At 40.7% G+C, this 24,781-nt stretch overlaps 1 protein-coding gene across 1 annotated transcript in view; it reads right to left on the bottom strand.

Moving 5' to 3' along the window:
- Positions 1 to 263: 263 nt before the first annotated feature.
- Positions 264 to 24,781, bottom strand: part of PLEKHG7 (pleckstrin homology and RhoGEF domain containing G7) — a 29,233-nt gene continuing 4,715 nt past the window's right edge. Inside the window, exons 4-17 of the mRNA XM_042779155.1 lie at positions 22,002 to 22,129; positions 20,668 to 20,708; positions 18,687 to 18,782; positions 17,904 to 18,053; positions 15,842 to 15,937; positions 13,564 to 13,659; positions 12,177 to 12,290; positions 10,335 to 10,509; positions 8,849 to 8,964; positions 7,970 to 8,063; positions 7,423 to 7,502; positions 6,007 to 6,166; positions 2,144 to 2,241; positions 264 to 650 (exon numbers count right to left, since the gene is read on the bottom strand). Of these exons, the coding sequence (XP_042635089.1) occupies positions 543 to 650; positions 2,144 to 2,241; positions 6,007 to 6,166; positions 7,423 to 7,502; positions 7,970 to 8,063; positions 8,849 to 8,964; positions 10,335 to 10,509; positions 12,177 to 12,290; positions 13,564 to 13,659; positions 15,842 to 15,937; positions 17,904 to 18,053; positions 18,687 to 18,782; positions 20,668 to 20,708; positions 22,002 to 22,129 (1,552 nt within the window). The 3' untranslated portion in view covers positions 264 to 542. The remainder of the gene's footprint in view (positions 651 to 2,143; positions 2,242 to 6,006; positions 6,167 to 7,422; positions 7,503 to 7,969; positions 8,064 to 8,848; positions 8,965 to 10,334; positions 10,510 to 12,176; positions 12,291 to 13,563; positions 13,660 to 15,841; positions 15,938 to 17,903; positions 18,054 to 18,686; positions 18,783 to 20,667; positions 20,709 to 22,001; positions 22,130 to 24,781) is intronic.

Here is a 24,781-nt window from a genome sequence, read left to right on the forward strand (position 1 = left end):
AGGGGAAGAGCAGGAATTTGTGTATCACAGTGGCCAGGCTGTATCTGGAGAGCACTGGACCAGGTAAGTGCATACATAAGTATACATATATAAACACACAGTATTAATGCAAAAAACATCTTTTGATATTACAGGTTAGTGGGTAGAGACACACAAATATCAGAAGCTATGGCTGCACAATTCTAATTTAATGAAATTTATTAATACAGTTTGAAGGATGCAATAACCCTTCTAACTTCTCTAGTGGATGAGCTGTCCTTACCAACACAGGGTTTTTTCCCCTGTCATGCTTTCTAGGAAAAGACAAGCTCTATTAAAACTTCCCTGGGTGACAAGAACCTTCCCTAGGTGAAGCAAAGGAGCATCTAAGAGCAATATATTTGTGGCATGGCTCATTCCCCTCCTCCAGTTTATTCCTTCATGGTGTGGTCTATGCACCATACTTTTGTCAAGTCAGAAATTCAGATACCTAAGGCATTCTGAAAGAAATAACTGTATTGTCACCACAATAGTCTGGCTCTGTCAGGGCAGTGCTGACATTATCAAATTTCAGAGGATTCAACAGGGAAGCAGAAAGCAGTGCTTTTCTTGGTTTCATGTTGTGTGGTGTAATTGGAGATTGCTGTTTCTATCTGCGACATCCATGCTTTCTGTAACAATAAAAAATATTTGTAAATCAAGACAACTTAAAAAAATTCCAGTAAGTTAGATGCATAAACATCCAAAGCCTTTAGTTTTCTTTAGTGTCTCTTCAAGCTTGTGCTCATAATTGCTTAGGAAGCATGAATTATCCCACAGCTGAGACCCTCCCAGTTGTTCAGGCTGCTGGAATCTGTATCTGGGGCCAGGGATTTCCAGTGTATATTTCCATTTTTGGTTGGCAGGTAGGATTTTAATGCTCTGCTTGTAATAGTGAAGTTTGTTGCAGGCTATTTTACCCCTTTCTGTGTAATGTTTATTCATTAGCTTAATGCTGTCCTTGCAGTTTGGGTTTCTAATTTTTCTGATTAAGACAGCTCCAGTCCTATCAGCATCGCAAGTTCTGTCCCCCTCCAAGATTTGCCATGTTCTGCTAACTGAATTTCAGTTTCTGTTATCATGCTGACAGCATTCAGGTCTATGTTTGCTGTCATCCAGGTATGAGGATGGGGTGATGGAGAGGTAATTTCAAATATGTAACTTCCTTCTCTCTGCTAGTCCAGATAGTCTGGTCACAGAACTTGAGTTGTCTCTGAATTTCTATGATTAGGCATTGGACTAACCCTAAAAGGATTTATCTTTTGGCCTAAAACCTTTAAAGGGCCCTTTCAACCCAAACTATTCTATGTTTCTGTGACATTGAGAAGATGGTAGCCCTGTTATGAAGGCAGTTTTGGAAAGGGAAGGTCATATTTCAGTAATAGGAGAAAGTAATGACTTCTTGAGTGAATAGCTATTCCTAGTACCAGCCAGTAACTTGAAAATGGTACGAATTCACTCAGTGCTTCTCTTAGAAAAATTCTACCACCATTTACTTGTAAGAATTAGTATTAGCAAGGGTCAAGTTTCTGTTATTAGGTATTAGAGAGGGAAGTTCGACTTACATGAGAAAGCAAAATACTCCAAAGTGCCTGACACACTTTCAGATGTTATATACAGTGCGGTTACTAGAAATGTGACGTGGTGTGAAAATGAGGGGTAAATTTTTTATAACAGTGGAATTAATCATCCCATCTGTTCAGTCTGAAATTGCAAAATGCATGTGAATAGATGAGCATGAAACAGCTTTCTGATCCAAGTACTACTGCATGATAGGGGGTGTTGTTTTGGTGTTGACTTCTGTGGAGGGGCTGACCATCTTCTGTAACACAAGAAATGGATTTTTTTTTTTTTTTTTTTAACAATCAGAATTGATAATGTTTTTCAACAAGACTATGACCTGCTATCAACTCCTGATAGAAAACTGGATCATGTTCAGCAGCAAAAATTGTGTAACAAATATGTAAACCAGAGCACTGGGGTGTTATTTTGTTTTCTTTTAGTTTTGGTCAAGTGTCACAACTGTAAGAAATTCTTATCACAGCATGACCACTTTTAGGCTGCCACCCTCCTTTAGGGAAAGCATAGTTGTGTAATTGGAGAAAACCAGAAAAATGTTACCTACCTTGGCAGTCTCTGTCTGAGCTTGTAGCAAGAAGACTGCTATGCACTGCCGATACCTGTTCTCATGCTGAACTAGAAAAGCGTTTCGCAGGCTGAAGACTGGAAAAATGTAAGAAGTGATATAAATGCACCATACAACTGTCAGTCTAATTTTATATCACATTGATCATGATTGAAGAAATGATGTGTGTAAGCATATTTTCTGATCTCTAAAAGGGCAATTGCACCCTCATAGGGTGAGTTAATTTTGTTATGTAGGAAGTTTTCTTACTTCAAAACATTTGTATTTGCATTTGTTTTATTTTTAATTGCTTCATCATGGTTCAACTAAGGTGCTTTTGAGTCTATCTGAGGATCATTAAGAAATATTTCTCTTCAAAATGGCCTGAATCATAACTGAAGTTAGAGAAAAACAAATACCAAAAATTAAAGAGAGGTCCCATTTTAATTTTATTTAAGTCCATATGATGGCTGGCATGTGGATTCCTAGAGATGACTGTGAGCATCATGTAGTGTGTTTTTCTGCAAGGGGAAAAGTGACACCTGTGTCACACATCTGGAATAAAGGGGGGATTAAGTCAGCTAGTGATTTCCTAACCAGAAGGTATGTTGCTACTTACAACCTTCAGAGCTGGGTTCCTACTATTATATTTACATGTAAAGTTACGTATCTTGTACGTGGTGTTTGTAGATAGTTCTGCTTTTAGGGTACATTCCTGCTGTTAGGAGCACACCATTTTATCTTCTGTTCCTTCACTAATGCATAGAAGACTTTGGACAAGAATTATCCTGCATAATTATCAACCTCCTGCTACCAAAAGGGTATTTCTAGGATATTGCAACATATATTTTTTTCTAGTACTTGCATTGTGCTTTGTTTATTTTCAAATTGATGTCAACCCTCAGCAAACTAATGGATGCAAAAGTACTTGCTAGATCAAAAACCATAATTTCATTTTTGATTAATGTGATGGATCACATGAACTTTCTGAGAACATGCTAACTAATCTTTTAGTGCTGCCAGTAATAAAAGTCTCTTTGAGACTGGAGAGATATTGGCAACATTCCCCAAGGTCACACATTCCAGACAATATTAAATATTTTTTTTCTCCTGCAAAGGGACATTTTCTGTTGACATTGGAATGACTGCTTGTTGTGGAATGGTGGGAATGGTGGGAATCTGAACTGCAATCTCCCTATAGCAATTTTAATCACTGTTTTTATTGTACCTCACCCCAAGGGGTCCTGCATTAGGATAGGGCTTCCAAGGTGCTATAAGACTACAAGTGAGTAACAGAGACTGCCATGGCTACAGCTGTAATAAAGCTGGTAAGAATATATGGGAGAGAAGTCAAGCAGTGAGGCCAAGGGTGCAGGGAAGGGTTATAATCAGTGGACAGAGCCTTGGCAGCCTAGGAATGCAGAAGGCAGCTTTTTCTGTTCTCATGATTGCAGCTAGATCACAGAGATGGAAAGACCCTGGTTAGGAATCACTATGGAAAATGCTGCCTTGGAAAAAAAAATCCAAAAATATGATTTCCATCCCCATTAGGGTTTGTATGGTAAATAGATTAGGTGCAAACTGAAGGGTGGCTGCACTACCTTCTCCAGCACCCAGGAGCTGTTGTTCTTGCATTCTGCCTGGGCTTAATGTAGGATGTGGGGCTGCCCTCCCCTCCACCCTGTAGGCAAGAGATACATTTGCTCCATTTCTGTGGGTTTGGTAGGGGGAATTTATTAGGCAGGTAGACAGTGCCTGGAACATGTATTTAAAAAAGGTAACTATTCCTTGTGTTCATCCCCTTGTCTTCAGTAATTTGCCTTTTATTGCCTACATTTATATCCTCTCAGCATTGATGCTGAGTGGGTGAATGTATTTCAAAGCTATTGTAAATTTTACAGACTCTAGGTTTATTTTCCTTATGTTTTGCTTTCTCACTGTAGCTCCCTAAGCTTTTCTTCTCAGTCTTTAGGATTAGGATGACCCTGGAGCCCAGAGATTTGTATTTCTTTTCATTCTCTTTGATGTAGGAGGTTCCTTTGATCTTGGCAGTGTTAGACTAAATCAATGAATCACTAAGGATGGAAAAGACTTCCAAAATCCAACCTTTGACTGAATTGCACCATATCAGCTAGACCACAGCACTAAGTGCCACCTCCAGTTGTTCATTGAAGAATTCCAGGGAGTGCTGACTCCACCACTTCCCTGGTAGCCTGTTCCAATCCTTAACCACCCTTTCTGTGAAAAAATTCTGGTGTCCAACCCGAACCTCTTCTGGTGCAGCTTAAGGCCATTTCCTTTTGTCCCATCGCTGGTTGCCTGGCAGTAGAGACCATCCCCCACCTGGCTACAGCCTCTTTTCAGGTGGTTGTAGGGAGTGATGATGTCATCACTTTTCTTCAGGGTAAAACACTCCCAGATTCCTCAGCCACGCCTTTTAGAACTTAGTCTTGAGACCCTTTCCTAGCTTCACTGCTCTTCTCTGCACACACTCTGGATTCCCAATGTCCTTTTTGTAGTGAGTGGCCCAGAACTGGACACAGGTGTGGCCTCACTAGTGCCGAGTACAGATCTCTTCCCTAGTCCTGCTGGCCACATTATTGCTCATACAGGCCAGGATGCCATTGGGCTGCTTGGCCACCGGGGCACATGCTGGTTTATGTTCAGCTGGCTGTCAACCAGCACCCCCAACTCCTTTTCCTCTGAGCTGCTTTCCAGCCACTCTTCCCCAAGCTCATAATGCTGCATGGTGGTGTTGTGACTGAAGTGCAGCACACAGCACTTTCCCTTACTGTATCTCATGCAGGTGGCCTCAGCCCATTGATGCAGCCTGTCTAGATCCTTCTGCAGAGCCTTCCTACCTGCCAGTGGATTAACACTCTACCCAAATTAATGCCTGCTATGAACTGACTACGGGATATACCTCAATCATCTCATCCAGGTCTTCTGTAAAGTGTTAAACAGGACCAGCACCAATACTGACCCTTAGGGAACATCACTAGTGACTGGCCACCAACTGGATGTGGCACCATTCACCACCAAGGTGAGGTGTGTGAGAGCCTGCTATGTCACTGCCTCAGACCAAGGGGAGGCCTGATGTTTCATGCCTGATGCCCAACCCAAAATCTGATTTGGTGACTTCAGGAATCTTCTTTTGGCAGGGTAAGGCTCTCTGTGGCAGTCAGCCCTCCTTCACTCCACACCCAACTGCACAGCAGCAGGGATAGGAGGTGTATTCCCCAGTGATGCATTTTGGATGTCTGAGAGCAAGGAAGCATTGATGTATGCTGGGTGATTTCCATCCTCTCAAGTGCTGGTGGAGATGTGAGTAGGAGCAGCAGCAGGAGGTAAATCTCCTCTCCAGTCTCCTTGAGAATGGCTGCTGTGTATGTGGGAGGACACCTAGGGGAACAATGTATGGTACAGCTGAAAAAATGCTGCATAACTAGTATGAAACTGAAAATGTTCTTGGGAAAGATGTTTGATGCAGTGTATTAGGACAGTTAAGACAATAGAATACTTGGCTTATGAGATAAGACAATAGAATACTTGGCTTATGAGAAAGAAGTCGTTGGAAGCTTGATACCTCCTTTGGGGTGAGTGGATATGTGACAGTCACTGGTGCGTGTGTGAGTCACTGCTGGCAGCCAGGGCTGCAGGCTGTGAAGTCTGAGGCTGTGAGAAGCTCATGCCTCACAGCAGGAGCAGAGCTGTGAAGCCAGGCAGTGCTGAGGCACCAGTGTTTGCACCCCAGGCATCTGGGGGTGGTTTGTGGGCAAACAGCAGCTTGTCCTTATGCTACCACACACACACTGCATTGACGTGGTGTATATGAAGGCATTCAAGTGCATGTAGGCACATACCTGTAACTTGGATGGGTTCAACATTTTTCAGTATGAGCCTGTCTAGTGGAATGGGCTGGTCTAGGACTGTGCAAAATCCCCCCTCTCTTATGAAGGACTGAAGCTCAGGAGTGAGGGAAGGACAGACAGGGATTAAGCTGGTGTCTGAGCCTCCATGTTTCTGGGAAGAGAAAATGGAGCTGGTTAGCAGGTTGTCTGTCATCTGCTTAAGAAGTATAGGCACTAAACAACTCTAAATTATGTGCTTTCTCTTATCAAAGATACACAGACAGCTTATTTGCTGAGGAATCTTCAAAAAACTGACTTGCACCTGGAGCTCTCCTGCAAGGTCACACTTTGCATTACAAAGCTACAAAATAAACACAAGTCCCCAACCAGAAGACAGTCACAGGCATTCCAAAAGTATTTTCCCCCTTTCCCTCCTTATTTTAATAGCAGGTTTTTTTCTCCATTCCTTGGGGGTAAGTTTCCTCATCTCCCCTTATGTATGTGCCCAAGACAGAATTCCTGGAGCTCCAGATGACTAGCAGCCCTTCACAGAAGGCTCACCAACACATGTACATGGGAAAGCCCTCAAAGAGATCTGCCTTAGGTACCACGTCCCTTGAATTTCTGCTTCCTTCACCAACCCCGTTGCTAAGAGATGGTGCTGCTAGTCTAAAACCTCTCTCTGCATGCTTTCTCCATCTCCTTTCTCTCTAAAGCACAGCACTCACTTCTTAAAAAACAAACCTAGGAGATTTATCACAGGTTCATTTAGACTCCCTTTACATCAGCTTCATAAACTTATTTAGCTAAATGCACTCCTACACTGAAGCTTTAGGAATTTCAGGTCATCCAGTTCTTCTGTTGGTGTCTAAATACAGATATTTATCATCTAGAGAACTCTATAGAATCACTCATGAAGAAACATTTTCTTTAAAGGAGTCCTTATAGCTCAATTTTCTACTTGGGGGAAATCAAGGCAAAGAGAGCACAACAAGCAGTTTAACCAATCTTCTATCATTTCAGCTTTTCCCTGATTATTTTCCTTTTATTTTTTTTCTTCTTTCCCACAGTTCTGATATCTCTGTGATAAGAAAATTCTCAGGTGGCAGGCACCATTAGAAAAAGTCTTACATTCCTGAAACTTTTCTGAGCTTTAGGAACCAGCACATCAGAATGACATTAGTGAGATATTAAGGTCTTGTAATGTAAATTCTGCATGTAACAGTGTTCCTGTACCATACTCAGCCTAGAAGCAGGCTTTTGAATCAGTGTTATTGCTAGTCACATAAGGAAGTATCAGCTGTTCTTCACGCTGATTAGTCATCTTGTAGTTTATCATTAGATTGATCTCCCAAAGTACATTCAAAATCCATCCAAAAGCTAAAAAATATGACAACTGCAACCATGTCTATCTCTAGACATTATTACCTTTTTATTACGTTTAATTTTGGTAATTAGTAGGAAATCATCAAATAGAAAGAGGTAGACATCAAGGAGTCTTGTGCTTTCTGAGAAGGAAAACAAAAAAATCAGTTTTATGGTGTGATTGTTTTAAGGTATTGCTACTTCTAAGATGAGGCACATCTATGAATCACTGCACCTTACAGAATGCTTTTAACAAAGAAGCCTTGTTTCCAGTGTAGTTCACAACTCTTCATCCTCCAGTCTGCATTCTCAAATGCACAAAACCATATGTCTCAGTCATTTTGGCTACTAAATTTGTACCTTGTAGCAGCTACCTCATTCTGATTAAACAACTGCTTGCTTGCCAGGAAAAAGGACAGTAAACGATCATACAGACTACTCATCCTATTGGCAACTTGGCTGTATCTCAGTCTCTCTGTTAAACTATACAGTTGCTTTTTCTTTCCTGCACCTCCCCAAATGCTGCCGCAGAGGTTCATTCTGGACCTGCCATAACAATGTGTAATTCTGTTAAGCTATCTCTGGACACCAGGAGATTCAGGGAAGTTACCTGCTAGCATCAGCCTCCCTTCATGAAGGAGAAGTCTGTTCACTGAAGACAAAATGTTTTCATTGCTGTTTTCTCTTAAGTTTTGCTTCAAACACTTGACCCAAAAGAGAGAGAGAGAGAGAGAGAGAGAATATGGGGAATCATGCATAATGGATGATGAACTGGGAGGCTACCAGCAGCTAAACAAGATGAGCTTATGTGTGTTCTTACCTCAGGCTAAGTACATCACACAGCTGATAACTGAGCATGCCTGTGTTTCTTCAGCAGTGCTATTGCTTAAATGTGTTTATGCTTTTGAAATGTTAAGCTGTGTTTTATTTTTCCAAGTTGAGTTTAATAGGGTTTGCAGCCCTGTGTGTGAACAGACATAATCCTTGAGATGAGACCCACTTGATGATGTTACTTACCATAGGACTGGTTAAAGTCTGTCTGGGTAATGGGGTAACTACAGCAGAAATGTGCACACCCAGGTCTGCTGTGTAACTTTTTGTAATGCAGTTTAAGTTTGAATGGAAAGTTATTTGGCTCAGCTTGAGAAGTGAAAGAGGCAAATAATTTCTACTTTATTGAATGCTGGTAATACTTACGTCTATCCTTTTTCATGCTGTCCCCTAAAAGCAAATGTGATAGAGTCCTCCTGGACTGTATCATTGCCCTCTCTTGGTTGCTGAGAGCAACCCATGCTGCCATCCAAGGCACTGTGTGCGTTCAGTGCACAAGCTGCAGCTGCTTCTGTTAGAGCAGAGTTATCCCCACTAACTAGAATACAGACAACCAGCCAACTTTGGACCACACCATGAAGACAGGAAACTAAACTCTCCTCTAGGAAAAAAAAAAAAAAAAACCCAACAAAAAAAAAACTCTTTGAAATCTGCTTACCTCTGGGACAAAGAACCTTTTGTCACGATCCCAGACCTGAGGCCAAATTATAACCTCTTGCAACTGCCTGAACTTCTGAAAGTTGTCCAACCATTTGACTTTACCTTCCAGATCCCCTGAAATGTGTGAAACACCAGTTACTACCAGGGCTGGCAAAAGCAGTCTTGTTTCTAGAAGATGCTGAATGCTGATTTTCTCCAGTGAAAGCTGAAGTACCTCACATGTGAAGCCCCAGATGAAATCTTGATCTCATTGAAAAAATGCCTAAACTCTACTTACATCAGCAGGGATGGAATTTCAATTCATGCATTCAAAGATGCTTAAATTCACTGCTAAATGAAAAGGTTGTGTTTACTAATCTGTCTGGGGAACAGGAAATCATATAATTGTAAAAATTACTTCCAAAAAAGTTCTGTCATTCTAAACTGTTTGGTACAGTGAGAGAAAAATAATTTTTATTACATATAGCCTGATGAAAAGACTGTTGAAATTAATGAGAATTAATTTCTGAGAAAGTGTTGCCAGAAATGACTGAGATGAGAGTCCCTCAAAATGTGAAAAATCGGGACTGTGTCTTTCTGATTCAACACCATTATGGGAAAAGCTTTAATGGACCTGCAAACTAAATTTCAAGACTTTGGGTGGAGTGATGGTGCAGATAATGGTTTCAGACCCATACCTCCCCACCAGAAGGGAAATGCTTGGGCTGCAACTGTTCTTTATGTTACTGGTTCACTGATCAAAAAATGAAGGCAGATCTTTGTCAGGAGTCTGTGAGTAAGGAGGGGGTCACCCTTCTATCTTTGCATTCCTTGATCCAGAGGTGTCTGATTTCTGGAAGGACTTATTTATTATGCCAGTAATACTCTCCAGACATCCCATGGTCTTTTGGGGCCACACGTAAAACTGCTGTCCTTTTATATGTTAAATATATAAATATTATATATTTAAAACAAATTGCAGGGAAAAAAAATAATGTCTGGACCAGCCACTTGTTTTCCACAATAGCCAGAGAAAATCTGTAGCTGAGACAACTTTACATTGTAGGACCCTGTCATTAGTGAAAGGTCATGGACATAATATTCCCCTTGTGAGTGCAAATTTATCCTATTAAGGATCAGCCCTAAAAAATCCTCCTTAGATATAAATCCAACTGAAAGACTTCCTTGTTTGAGATTTTTCTTGTATGTTCCAATTTGAGATCTGCTTTTAATTGTTTGCCTGTCACTGCAGATGATTCTGAGAAAATACAAGTGACTCACTGATTTGGGAGTCCTGTGACATTGCTCAGAGAGGCTTTGGCAACACAAGGTGGCTCAAATCATTCCCTACAGAATGAGGGTCAGGACTGTAGAAAGGCACACACATCCTTGTTGCTTTTCTGTGAAGACACTTGACCAAGTCACACTTCAAAGGACATGCACAAAAAAACCATGTAACCTTCCAATTTGTAGTTGCATGCTGACTTTTAACCTTTGTTACTTACTTATAGACTTTTCCACCTTCTCTTTGAGTGACTGGATAAAATTCTTCTCTGTTTCATCAGTGCTCCTCTTCCAGATATTGTTGAGGAGGAGGGGATACCGCGTCAGTCGATGCAGAGGAGCAACCAGCAGCTCTGGTAGATGCAACCTCTTGCACTGTTCATTTTGTTCACACCACTGCTGAAGACAAAGAAAATCAGCTTCCTTCTGGCTAGGAGGTAGCAAACAGTTTTCTGCATCATTAGCTGACTATTACAAGACAGGGACTAATGAATGATGAGTTTCTCACTCAGTGAGAGCAAGGGCAGTACAAAGGGTCTTGTCATAGTTTAACCCAGCAAGGATCTAAACCACTCAGCCACTCATTCACTCTTCACTCACTCCTTCCTGTGGGATGGTGAAGAGAAATGGGAAATAAAAAATAAACTTTGTAGTTTGAGATAAAGGCAGTTTAAATGGAATGGAAACAGAAGGCGAAAAAACCCAGAATGTAGAAAACAAGTGGTGCACAATGCGCCCCACCCACTGGTCAATACCCAGACAGTCCCAGAGCAGAGGCCTCTCCAACTTTCCCTCTAGTTTATCTACAGAGCATGACACCATATGCTGTGAAATACCCCTTGGGTCATTTGGTGTCACCTCTTTTGGCTGTGTCCCCTCCCAACTTCTTGTGCCCACCAGACTCCTCACTGGTGGTGGTGAGAGACAGAAAAGTCCTCAACTTAAAGCAAACTGCTTAGCAACAAGTAAACATCAGTGTGTTATCAAGGTTACTCTCATCTTAAATTCAAACCACAACATGATACCAGCTACTAGGAACAAAATTAACACTATGCCAGCCAAGCCAAGGACAGCTCTCTACAGGGGGAATTGCATTGCCCGTCCAGATTCACTTTCTGCATTGCTGCTTACCAGATGCTGTGACCATGCTATCACATCAAGTAGGGCTCTTATTTATCTGCTGGTTTAATTTTCTCAGGAAGACCTGAGAAAATTAGCCTGTTAGGTTTGAAAGCCACCCTATATTTTAGGGTCACTGCTACTTGCCACTGGGGAACATTTTTCCTAGATGGGAATGTATGAGATCCTCATCAAGGAGCAAGCAATGTGAAACTCCAAGCGGCAGAACTTGCCTGTCACAAAAAGGTGTTCTTCCAGTTTTGGGCTACCTGTGAGAAAAGCCCACTACTTCAGGTTTCTCTTTCTAAGCCTGTAATGTTGAAGATTAATCTGAAGTATTTACAGGACACACAGGTCTGATAATGATGTCAGAAAGAGCAGAGACTGAGATCCCCACCAGTGCACTGGCTGGAGTTGCTTCAGGTAGATGCAGTGTCAGCAAGGACAGAACCTGCTGTACTGATGCAACTTGATAGAGTCCACTGATACCTCTTTCCAGCCTTAGAGGGAGTTCTCCCTTACTGGTATTGTTTTGATGCCAAAGTAAAACATTTGAAATTGATTTTTGTATCTTTTTTCTCCTGTAACCATTTCACTTTGTCAAGGTGGAGGTCACCGAGTCACGGAATTATATGCAAAACATAGGAAAGAGGCTAGTGGCTTGTATTTTCTGCCTGCAAAAATGCAGCCCAGCTCTTCCCCCTCTTATCTATTCTAAATTACAAGTAGGGAGACTTTCGCACATGCAGGTGAATTGTACACTCAGAAGGGTGACTTCCAATTGCTGATAGGCTTTGCAGTTCAAAAAATCCCTGTGAAACACCATCTACACAGTTTTGCTTCTAATGACGATTCCTAGTTTGCTGTTGAAATCCTGTAAAAAGGTAGCAAGGCTGAAGACAACAACAACAATAGCAATAACAACAACAAAACCATCACTTTACCTTCAGGTAGATGCCAAAATCTTCTCTCTGTCTCAGATTCTCCAAGTAGAAGATGGCAGAGGTATAATTAAGGCAATAAATCTGGTGTGTCTGGCAGAGGTCACCCTGGAAAAACTGCAGAAAAGGTTTGGAAATTTATCAAGAAAGGAAAAAATAATGACAAAGGGAGAGACAGGAGTTTTGGGTTTGTAATGCGCATTTTATCTGAGATTTCCTTGTACCTAGGAAAATGGGAAATAGGGAAAGAGGTAATTAAAAAAGTAAAGGGCAGTTTAAACAGCAATAAAACTAAAGTAGTAAAAACACCACAACAATGCTCCAGTAATGCATGAGAGTACAGTTTTAACAGCTTTGCAGAGGTGTAACACATTCTTAGACTTTGTTCTCATTAGAAATAAATGATGTGAAATTTGTATGGAAGTTGAAGATGAAGCCCACTATTTGTGAAACAGCTTTGAAGACTTCATGTAGCATGGTGTTTTATATCTGAGTATGCTCTTAGAAATAACAGGAAAACAGAATAGCCTCATTTATGTTGGAGATGTAGAATGTCTGGCATGATAAAATGCTGCTTTGTCTGGGATTTTGTCTGTCCACACAAACATTACCAATGAGAACACCTGAAGTCAGAGGTCACAGGCGCAAGAAACCAAGCTCTAGCCATAATTTCTCTGTTAAAAGTATTAATGCTGAGGTAGGATCTTTTAGTATTTCCCAGAAGTTTTCCAATGGCCTCTACTGGAAGGGAAGGTTCTGGTCAATCTACTAATTTTCTGTCTTCATTAATATTTCCACCTTCACAAACTGTGGGAAGCTGAGCAGAAATTAGAGCTCCTGTAGACTGCTGTTCAGATAACTGCCTTGTTTACCACCCAGGCTGACCAAGAAGGTTGTAGAGCAGGCAGGGCATGGCAGTGGCAGGACAGCTGTGGCTATCTCTCTCTTGCCAAAGTGTAATTTCAGTCCCAATTGCTTAATTAAGCAATTATAAACACTTATGGCTCTGGTCCATGGAGTAAAGGAGGATTGGTGTGAAGGAGTGGAAGGAGGCAGTGATGGGGCTGGGGTCTGGTCTCAGGGAAACACCTTCCACAGAGTGGGAAACTTGCCTCTGCCAGTGGACAAGTCTCCTCAGAGTCTGGGCTGCTGTTCCTCAGGAAGGGAAAATCTTTCTACGTTTCATTCCACACACAGAGCGCCTTTCTATGACTGCTTCAAACATGCCAATGAATAAAATCCTTCTGATAGGAGCAACCTGAGACTGAGACCAAACTGCCCATGGCAGATGGCATGGACTTGACTGAGCTGATTGCTCTGGAGCACCTGTATGTCATGCTAAATGGTCTGCTGGTTGTATTAAAAGCAAGAATACTTGTAATAATGGTACCGTTCTGAGTACAGAGCTGAAATCCATAGGAGAGGCTGACTTGCTGATATGCTTCTTCACACTTTCAAAAAATGCTTTCAGAAAACTGAGACTTATCTAAGTAAGGGGAAAAAAAGGATAAATTAGCATCAGTGATCCAAAATTAAGATTAAAACAACTTTATTTCCCATCCCTGGCCTCTCTACAGGCTCCAAGTGTAATGGGTGTCTATACTTACCTCTAACATCGCCAGAATTGTCTTCAGAATTATGCCCAGAATGGTTTCATTAGTCAGAAGCTAAGACAAATCTATACAAATACCCACTTACATTGTGATAATGCCTGATGACAAAAGCTTTGAAACAAGATTAGTTAGAACATTAAACTTGTCTTGGGGTAGCAGCTGTATTGAACATGGATTGACATTACAAATGACAATGGGTGAATGGTATCTGCTGGAAAACAATGATTGTGTATGACAGAGCTGTGACAGGAAGTCTTCGTGGTCATTTGAGGAAGACGATATCTTCCATGGCTTGAGTTTGTTTTGTAAATTGAAGGTGAAGGAGTTATCTATAAAATACTACAAAAACTCACATATTCCCCATGAGTTAACTTTGCATGTTTATATTGGATTCAAAAGTGCTAACCTCATCAGTCAGATGGGGCTGCAAACTTGCTCCTAAGCCCACACTTTCATCCTGAACACACCATTTTCACACAAATCCATGGCAGGGCTAAGTTATTGGCCAAATGTTAGGCCAGAAGGGCACATAAATCCACTGCGATACTGCTACAGACTGTAGTAGCTGCAGACTGCTTTGTTTGGTGTATTTATGGGCGTAAGGATGATTACAGGATAATGCTCATTCTTTATTTTTAACCTTTACAATTTTACAGCACGCATTTTTTCACAGATTCAGCCTGCTGTCAAGAAGATATGCATACTGTAAAATGTATGAAAAAAGGCACCAAAGACATTGAGAGCAGCTTCTCCTACATTTAATCAATATTTAAAGTATGCATAACAGATAATCGTTTATTATCCTCATCAATAAGGACAACAAAATTAGAAAGTAAAGCAAGACATTTTTTAAAGATAATTTTCTCAAGACATGACCAAGCTCGAAACTAAGTGAAACACGCTGAGTGATCCCACTCCCTTCTTTGAACAAGGGAATCAATAACCACACATCTGATGAACTCTAGTAGTATGTACAGTCCTAGTCCACAATAGGCCAAAAGTGAAACCTATCAGCTAAAAATATTTTCCAAATCTACTGCTTGGTCATTCAGCAGCTCACCAGGTGTGAGGTCTGTGACTGAGCAGCAGTGCCTTGCGTGTGTTTGATTTCTGACTAATTGTCTCTACTTTGAAGACATTTCCCATTTTCCTGTTTTGGCTAAGAAGGGAGAGATTCAGTATTAAGGCAAGGGAATTACAGAAAGGGAAATAAATGGAACTCAGCAGCTGCTTTAGGGCATGTGATGTGACTGTGAGTGTTATTCAATTAAGGCAGCTGCAGTGTTCTTTCAGAAATTCACTTTGCAATGAAGGGTGAGGTGTCCTGTAAAAGGGCCCCCAAGCTAAGAAAAATTGTTTTGTTTCTAAAGTGATGTGAAGGCTATTTTTGATTTAGGGATTTTTAACTTTCAGGAGCTGGAAATGGTTTCCCAGGAACTGGCCAAAAGCAGCAAAGAGCTGGAACACATCATAGCCAAGCCTTGTAGCCTCCCTCCTCCTGGAGAGTGCAGAGTAAGTAGCTCGTGAGCACAGAATATCCAGTCTCTGTGGGAGAGATCCTTACACACATGCCAAGGGAAACCTCAGCTGGAGAGAGGGGGTCAGCATTTTTCTTGAACTTTCTCTTTTGGAGTGGCAGAATAGATGGTGAAGTGTCTGTGCCCAACTGTTTGCAAAAGGGGACTTGTGATGTAGTTATTTTGCCATGCTTACATTTTTGGTGTAAGGATTGGATAGTAGTTTCTCTTCATCTCTTTTAAAAGGTTGCTGCTCATGACAATTAGTCTCAAACTTGTGTTTACTTCAGAAACAGCTGCCAAATGAGCTCTCCTCCATGTTTAAAATACCATGTATCTTTGGCTGAAGATACAAGAGAATGATTTGCACGGGTGGTATTTGACTCTCACTGATCTATTACATAGAAAGGAAGAAAAGGTAGATTATTTGAACTAAGTTCCAAGTTGTTGAAACTAAATAGAAGCTTTCGGTTTGTTGTCTTCTTTTACTGGGCTGATTGATTTCTGATCTGAAAAACACTTCTCTTTTTCTACTTACCTTGTTTAACTCCTCTAAGTTTGCAAAAAGTCTCCACAAATCCACATCCAAGAGAAATTCATTATTCTGGAGGTATTTTAGTGTGTTCATAAATATCTTTAAAACCAAAACAAATCAATGTTATTTACGGTTTGTGCCAATTCAATAATTTTTTTTTGCCCCCCGAAAATAACATTTTTACTGAAATTTATATGAAAGGATTATTTGGCTTTGGGAAGGCAGAAGATGTCATTGTAAGAAAAGTCTCCTGATTTGCCTGAAGGTTAAATATTGGGTTTTGTGCAGAATAGGGTATGAGTGATGTCTCTGGGGTTTCTCTTTGGTGACCAAGGAGGCACTGTGTCCCTGCTGTGCCCTTGGGCACAAGAAGGGTAAATGAGCTCCCTGCAGATCCCTGTGTGAAGGACTTAGTAACATCAGAGTCTTAATTACAGATTTCCATGACCTTTCTAAATGCTTTCCTTCCTACCCCATGCATCTGCTGCTGTCTAAATTGTTTAGAGTTACTCTGAGGGAAAAAAGGTATTCTTGGATTAAGGTAAGTAGCGGTCCTGTGGAGGTTTTTCATGTCTTTGAATTATTTTATTAACCTGTATTGAGTGAAAACTGCATGTGTATTTATTGGCTGCTTAAGATTTTGGTTTTTTTAAACTGACTGAGCTGTACTGAATCTGAAAAAGGCTTAAAATTTATAGGTTAGTGAGTAGATTTTTTTATGTGAATAAAGCACTATGAAAAAAACCTGTCACCTAGGTGCCAAGACTGAGTAGCTAGAGAGAGTGTTTGCTTAGCCTTATGTAATTCTTTAGTTACCATGATCAGGTTGTCCTGAGAACTTAAAGGGGATTTATGGTTGTCTTAAAGCTCCCTGTGGAGATTCATTAAAATCACTGGAATATTTCTATACTTGGAAGTAACCAGGTAACTTTAACACTGGTAGCCCAAATGCAGTGGGTTCTTTCTTTAGCAGGAGAGTTTGGGAAGCTGGCATGGACTGAATCATCGTTCATGGGCCATGCAGGGCTGACTAAGGCTTGTCTGAGTTCCTACATCAGACTCACAAGGAGCCTGCATACCTGCTGTTATCATCATTCTTCCCAGTATTCACCACTCTTTAATCTTTCCAGATTTCTAAACAAAGTGTATAGAAAGAAGGTTGCTCTTCTCCTGCCTTGAACCAATAGCTGATCCTGTTATCCTGTTTTCTGTCCCTTCCTGTTCTGCCCCACCAAGGAGGATTTCAGCTCACTCCTCTATTTATTTCCTTTACTTTGCAGTAGTTCTTGTATTGTCCAGGCTAAATTTTCAGCAACATGGAAAATGTTTCAAAAATCTCTTTTCTTTGACTTAATAAAAAAATCAGAAATTGTCTGTGCCAAGTAAGAGAAAAATGATAAGAAAATGTTTATGGAAGCTTCCATCCTTTTAAATGGATACATTAACTTTTGATGTGTGGTGAATATAAATAGTGCAGCTTTTCTTGTAACAGTGTGTAATATTCCTGTCCATATTTCAAGCTCTTAAAATTCACTGTATTGGAGGTAATACAGAGTTTTTGGGAGAGGAGTTGTTTTTAGTATACTTGTTGTTAGTAACATTAAAACTACACGTCTGCTGAATTCTGAGGCTTTCATGCTCCAGTCAGGATAATCTAACCTCAGTTCTATATAAAGTTAAATGCCAAATATAGTGTTGCACGCTAGCCACATTAGCAATTGGAATAGTCCAGTACAGAAATAGCTGGTAGGAGCATGGCTTCAGTACAGTGTTAGTGAGAGGACTAATGGACTATCAGTTGAATATCCTGGAAGGCTCTGCAGTCAGATGGTAATTACAAAGCACTGGATTGCATCACTCAAAGTGATGTTTAGAAGAAGAGATACCATCATAAAACAGAAAAGGGAGCTATGGAAAAAGGATGAGCAGGCAAGGTGGGAGGAAAAACCAGGTGCTTAAGTCATTCCCCCACAGACCTTTAATGAGAGATTTCAGGTGGCTTTGTGTCCATCACAGCAGAACAAATAATGTTTCATTATTTTTGCAAAGTGAAATATGACATTACCATCTTGAGAACCAGCAAATGATCCAGAAAGTAAGTGCATTCACTTGTGAAAAGTTCCCACACTGCTGCTTCTTTTTCCACTTCTAACCGACTGTTGCCATCTTTCTGCTCAGTCTGTTGCTCATTTATAAATTCGTGCCAAGATTTACTCTATTGATTGAAGAAGAAAGAAAGCTACCGATTTTTGCATCAGCTGCTTCAGACCTTATGGAAATAATCTGTGTCCTATTTACTGTGTAAATCTCATCTACCAATATTAGTGATTTTTCTCCTGAAGGCTTAAAAGTTCCTTTAAAATATTTTAAAACCTGCCATTCTTCTCTAAATGCAAACACACTGAATTTGAAAGCAGCACAAATGATAGTCTATGTTTAGGTATGCTGTATCAAAAATTAGTGGAAAGCTTGCAAATGCTAAGGAATTTGATCTGTTGTGTTGCTCTTGGGTGGATAATAAAATCGAGTACCAAAGGACTAGGTCTTTATAGGCACTTGGAAATTGTTTAGCTTATTCCTAAGGTGGCTGCTATCACATTATGGACCTGCTCCAAAGTCAGATGTTCATACAGAAGTTAGGCATTGGCAGGAGCCCTCAGCAACTCTCAGTTTCTCACTTGCTCCTCCATTTCAAATGACAAAAATATACCATATACTTATGCATTAATTTAACAGAAAGGTCTCATATCCAGATTAATGAACTGAAAAATGTTAGCTTATAAAGAACACAAAATTCTGCCTTTCATCCTTAAGTATCCCCGATACAGTGTACCGAGTATTTTGATACCTTAAAGCAGAAAAATTCATCTGTGCAGCAGTCCATGATCTTAACAGTTGAAAGACAATTTTCCAGATCAGATGCTTGCTTCTGTTTGTCTTTACCCTGTTGGATGACAAAAAACCACCCCTGATTCATACGGTGTTTTAAAGTCTGCTAAGAAGTTTGCCCAGCTCTGTAACCTTGCCCTAATCTGTAAAGAGTTAGCCCTTAAATGAGTTATTTCTTTATGTTTCCAGGCTCTTCTACATAGAGCCAAGGCAGTGATGGCAGCTTTCTTTGTAGCTGTGGGTGGGGTGTGTAAATGTCTCAGGTTTGGATGTGTAAGGTCTTATTTATGTAATATACTAATCTCTGACAGGGCAAGGTGCTGGTATGGCAACAGGCAATGGGCTACCCTTGGAAGACAGATCAAATGAAATGTTTTGCTTCCCTTAGCACTGTCAGAGATAGGGGACAACAGATTCATAGTTGAAATCTTGTCATAGGTATACAAATTTATGTGTTCGTTTGTTTATTTATTTAAATTTTTGAACTACATATGGAAAAAGCTCTCTTGGTCATCTGCAGAGTAGTGCCTGTAAAATGAGCTTTCAGAAATCTGAAAGAGCAGCAGGAGTTTGTGTGAGGGACCATGAAATAAAAACAATTGCTTTTGTTTTGTCTTTGTTTATTCAGGCCTTGTAAAAAATTTAAACATTATTTATGAACCCTAATTTAGAGCTGTGGGCACAGACTTATAAGGTGTTTGCCTAATTTTTATCTGTTCTCTCTAACAGTATATTCCCACTTCATGGATTTCTATTGTCTGAACTTTGGGCACTGAACTCAAGACAATTTTGAAATATGTGATTGAGTATAATATTGGAAACTTAGGGTTGAAGTTCAGCTTCTAATTCTGAAAGCTAGATTGAAATGGAGCAGAAAAAATGATGCAGTTAATATATATGCACACTGGACTAGTGTACCAGCAGATGAATCTTCATGAATTAAATTTTATGCCTTTTAATAGCTTAGAAATAATTTTTGTCTAAATATCAAATGCTTTTTATAGCAGATTTAAAATATTTTGCTGAATTTAAAAATCCTCAGTTTTAGGTAATGCTCCTTCAAATGCTATGAAACTGCTATCAAATGAAGAAAAAATTCTTGTACATATGAACCTGAGTACTGGCATTGGTTCTGTATGCACAAACTATTCTTTGATAGAATGCAAAAAATAATGGGAAGGGACTGTTCTTAATTACATGCTTAGGGAGAAAAAGTTATCAAGACACTTGTAAATAGTTTTTTGAATGCTGAACAGAAAGGAAGTTCAGATACCTTAGTAAGAGAAACTTTTCATACATGGGAAAGACAAGGAGTTGTGTTAGACAGGGAAATTCACTAAGTTGTGCCTTCACTAGTGGGTGTGGGGGCACACACATGAGGACAGGAAAGGCCTAAGAAAGTGTCCTGGAACACTACTTTGATAGGTAAAACTGTAAAAGTATATAAAGCTAAAGATCCCTTCCATGTGAGTGGGAGTTCATCACACTCTCCAAAGCCCTAAGGCATGCAGAAAATACAGGATACACCATGGTCAAAGCAATGATGCCACTGATTTGTCCACCTTGTGCTACCTTACCCTAGGGAGATGCACTGGGCCTGCTGCCACCCCTGAATGAGAGTCCCTGCTGTCTCTGTCCATCCCATGCTGCCCTCCTGTGCCAAGGACTCCTGTCCTCCCACCACCCACAGGGATGGGGAGCAGGGTCACTGGCTGTGTTTTCATGTGCATCGCCTGCAATGGCTGCACTGGAGCCACCCGATCTGCATTGCAGATTAATGGGCAAACAGTCCCAGGGAGGGATGAGACCTCTGAGTTCAACTCACCTGCTGGGCTACCTTTCTCCAAGGACAAGAAAATAAAGAAGCTATTTTTACCCAGGTTAGTTATGGGAAAAGGCAAGGTCAGTGCAAGGAAAAATAAAATGGTAAAAATACTCACAACTCCTCTTTTGGCAAATGGCCACCTTGACTTTTTGGACTCTAATGGGTAAAACAAATGTTATTGGTAAGGAAACAGATAAAAAAGAAAACTGTTATTTATAATATGTATATATGTAGCTTGATAGACTATATACACTCTACTTGGCTCATATTTAATATTTGAGTTTAGGCAGTTTGGGCACCAGACTTAAAACCCATTAAGCTTGTTGGATTCCTCCCAGAAGAATTATGACTATCTGTGGTGGGATCTTGGATGATGCTAAACACTCCTACTTGTTGCAGGTGATCACTATGTGATTGCCAGTTCTTTACTCGGGAAAACCATCACACCTCAAGCCAATTTTTGACCATGTTTTAAAGCAAGAATTAGTCTATGCCTTTTCATTGTGATAACTTGGAGTTGTGCAGGTATTTAAATCTCCAGTGAATAAACAATCCTACGAGCCCTAAGCCTCAGATCTGTTATGGGGCTGGTACAGGGAGGCAGACTGTAATTTGGGATCCTTGGTGAGGCACAGGGAAAACTGGGGATCTAGATTTAGAAATGCACTGGTGACTTGGGAGGAATGACTGTTCAGCAAGAAATCTGAAAGGGTTTTCTTTATGTGGCACCCATCTTCAGGTGTGTGACAGGGAATCACAGTCAAAACTTTGTGTTTCTGGATTTTGATGCCCTTGTCCATCCTGGGAATGGCTGGCTTACTTGCTGTCATGAAAATTCTGGTTGTGACCTTGGCTGACTTGCTTTTTTGAGAAACTTTTTGACCCCTGGCCACCAGGATCCCTGTCGATCACACCACACACTGTACTGTATTCTGTGAGACCTATTGGTGGAGATTGCTTGCAAGTCTGATTTCAGTTTTGCAATGTCTTGTGAGCAACCTCCAGCCATGAGTTGACTTTGCTACCCTTGTGATCAGAACACTACTGCAAAGGGCACTACTACACTACTACAGCATGGGCTGCTTTTCTGTCTGCTTGAAACTGTGGAGGTAGGGAATTGCACCTCAACTGCTTCCAGATGAAGATCCTGACCTGGACTCTGGTTTCTTCTAGCATGTGGAGGTGCAATGTGATCTGTGCCCTACCCTCTCATCCACTTGCATTTTGTATTCAACAGTAAAATGCAGGGGGAAAAAAATGGGGAAAAAATAGGAATTTCAAAATTGGCAGTGCAGTCACTTTGGTGTGGGATAACAGGATCCCCACAGAGGCTGCATCACCGCACGTTCTCGTCGTGTACAACCTCCCTCCCTCCCATGCCACATGCACGCACGTTCCAGTCCCAGCTTTTGCTGGGCTCAGAGGAGCAAAGCCCACCCTGTATCTGACCTGCAGTGAGCAGGAAGGATGAGTAGGGCAGGTAGTCCATGGCACTGTCTGACACCAGGAGGTCTCCAGGGAACACCTCGAGTCCTGGCAGACTCACCACCAGGGAGCTTCGCCTGCGCTCGGCTGATCTGTGAGACACAACAACAACACATCTCGTGTCATCTCTGTCTGCTTGGGGATGCAGAGCAACAGCTGAGGGGCTCCTTGCTCATACAGGAGGGAATCAGATAAAAACCCAAATCATAGGGGCTATGGTATCATGTCGTAAAAAAGCAACAAGTAGAGAATTTCAGTGATTGACAGCAAAATCCAATTGTCTTTCCAACTCCATGTTGTTGCTGACATCAAGGTTCTTACGGTCATGGCTTCCCTCAGATAATAAGTAACTAGAGCATTTAAATATTGAAAATTCCTGGTTTCTTCTGAGGTTAGACAAGAAGTGAGTGGGATTTTAGAATCTACATTTTGGCAGTGGAGTTTAAAGGATCAATTAAGTACTGTTTTTAGCTGACATGTGACTTGTTACTTTTAACCTTCCCATAACTTGGGTGATTTCAAGAAAAGACACTACACTAGTGAAACAGTTAAAATGTTGGGTTTTTAAAAAATTGTTTAACCTTTTGGCTAGTTTGTGCTGTTTTCCTTCTAACTTTTGGCATTTTTTTCTGCTATTTCAAATATTTTGAATGTAATATGACTCAGTGGCCCTACTGATTGAAAACAAATGTCTCCAGCTATTGTTGTTCCTAATGGAAACACTGTCCAGGATCTAGATCCATTAAGTGACACAGGCATTCAGTATCCAGCAGCATGTTTGTGCCAGAGGCTGCTTGCATTCACACACACAAACTGTTGGTGCCTTTTAAAAACCTTTTTGTATTTTGTTAATAACTCACTCTGATACCTAATGAATTGTGTTAGTATGCGCTGCAGAGGGACTGCTGTCTGCAGCTGCTGTTGTGTTGCCTTCAATTGACTGATACATGAATACTACATTAGGGCTCAAAGGGTCAGTAATTCAGTAGCTAAGGGAGGAGGCACAAAGTACATGTACATATATAAAAATTCTGTTTTTTCTGTCACCACCTATTGTGCATGGTAGATTTTGTCAGTTAAGCATGACTCTTGCTGAGAGCTCTTTTTTGTCTAAGCAGTTATCTTACTGTGAATATCTAGCCCTTTGCCACACTTGGTGTGAAACCTGGCAGGTATGTTTTTTCCTTTAAGTGAATGAAAAGTTACTTGACACTTTATCAACTGACAGTTGAGCTCTGAGGGAGAGAACTGGGATTTGATACGTGGAGTCAGACATGGAGATTGTGCCTTTTGTAAGTGAATGGTCTAGATGAAAGCTGCTCCTAACAAGAGAGAGGTCTGTAGGCTATCAAGAGGACCAGGCCTGGGACTTGAACACTTGAACCATGGACATATCAGGGCTTAAAAAGTACATCTTCAGGAGGTTACAATTTGCAGTATAAGAACTCTTTGAAAGTTTTCTGCTAGTCCTACGGAATGGGAACATTGGATTTATTTATTTGGCTTTAGGGTTTACAATGAAACTCTATGCTTTCTCATGAAATGGAACCCTCAGTATGTGGTTTAACAGATTTATTGGGTGGGGGGTCCTGTTTCTTGGCTGTCCAAGCCCATACCAGAGTAAGGAGAGGAGTATTCCGCTCAGGAGTACTTTCCTGAGATGTGCACTGAGTGCTACCCAATGCAAATTTTCAGTGTTGGTAATGAGTGTACTAAGATGCCACTGAAACCTCTGGTGATTCCATGATGCAATCTCTTGGACAGCTGGGCTATTATACCAGTCAAGTATTGCAATATTGTGCCAGGATAATCCTCAAAGGTGCTATTCTGTACTAGGAAATTCAGGAGGTTTATTTCAGGTTGGCTTCACAGTGAATTTTTGTCAGTATATTATTGATTTTTAAAGCACCTAGCCTACTACTATTTTCACAATATATTTGAAGCTGCAGGCTGTGGCTTATGAAGACTAATAATGGAAGCACAGTCACCCAGATCAAAAGGCCTTGATCATCAGGCACACACACGGCTAAACAAGCTCTTACACAGGCGCACAAGCCTGTGAAATGTGGGGCCATGGCAAGATCACTTGGGTACAATATACCTTTGCAATCTGATGAACCTGGGCTGGTTAATGCCTTCCATGTCTAAATGATATACTCATGCTTCAGAGATGGGAGCACAGGTTTCTGTGGTTTCCTGGCCTGATGCCTGTAGACATATTAGATACATAGATGCTTCTGTTGTTTTTCTTCTGGAGAAATTAAATTACTGAAGTACTATGTAGTAAAATTTACTAGGTTTTAAATCTGCAATATTTCAGCATCTTCTCATGCCTTCAGACTCTGTAGCTTTGTCTTTTTCTTTGCTTTTTTTTTTTTTTTTCACTTACTGGGGTAGTGGACTGCAGTGATGGAATGAAAGAAGTGCTTGTGTTTTAGGGACAAACTTAGGCATCTGAGGAGATATCATCTGTAATAATTTGTTCTTAAAATTCACTTGGTTTTTTATACATGATAATGTCACAGATTTACATGGCAAAGTTATGGAAAATTACTAAAGACATTGAAGTAGGTCATGGTCTGGCAAAATATAGTTATAGTTATTTCTAAGGCACAGAAAGTCCCTAATCTTAGCCTAGCTATCCCAGGGAACAAACATCTATATAGATCACCTTACACACAAAGCAGATATATTACTTAAAGGAATATCCACTAGATGCAAATAAAAGCAACAGAGGATGTTAC

Source organism: Catharus ustulatus, chromosome 4 (genome assembly GCF_009819885.2).
Source record: "Catharus ustulatus isolate bCatUst1 chromosome 4, bCatUst1.pri.v2, whole genome shotgun sequence".
Taxonomy (NCBI): Eukaryota; Metazoa; Chordata; class Aves; order Passeriformes; family Turdidae; genus Catharus; species Catharus ustulatus.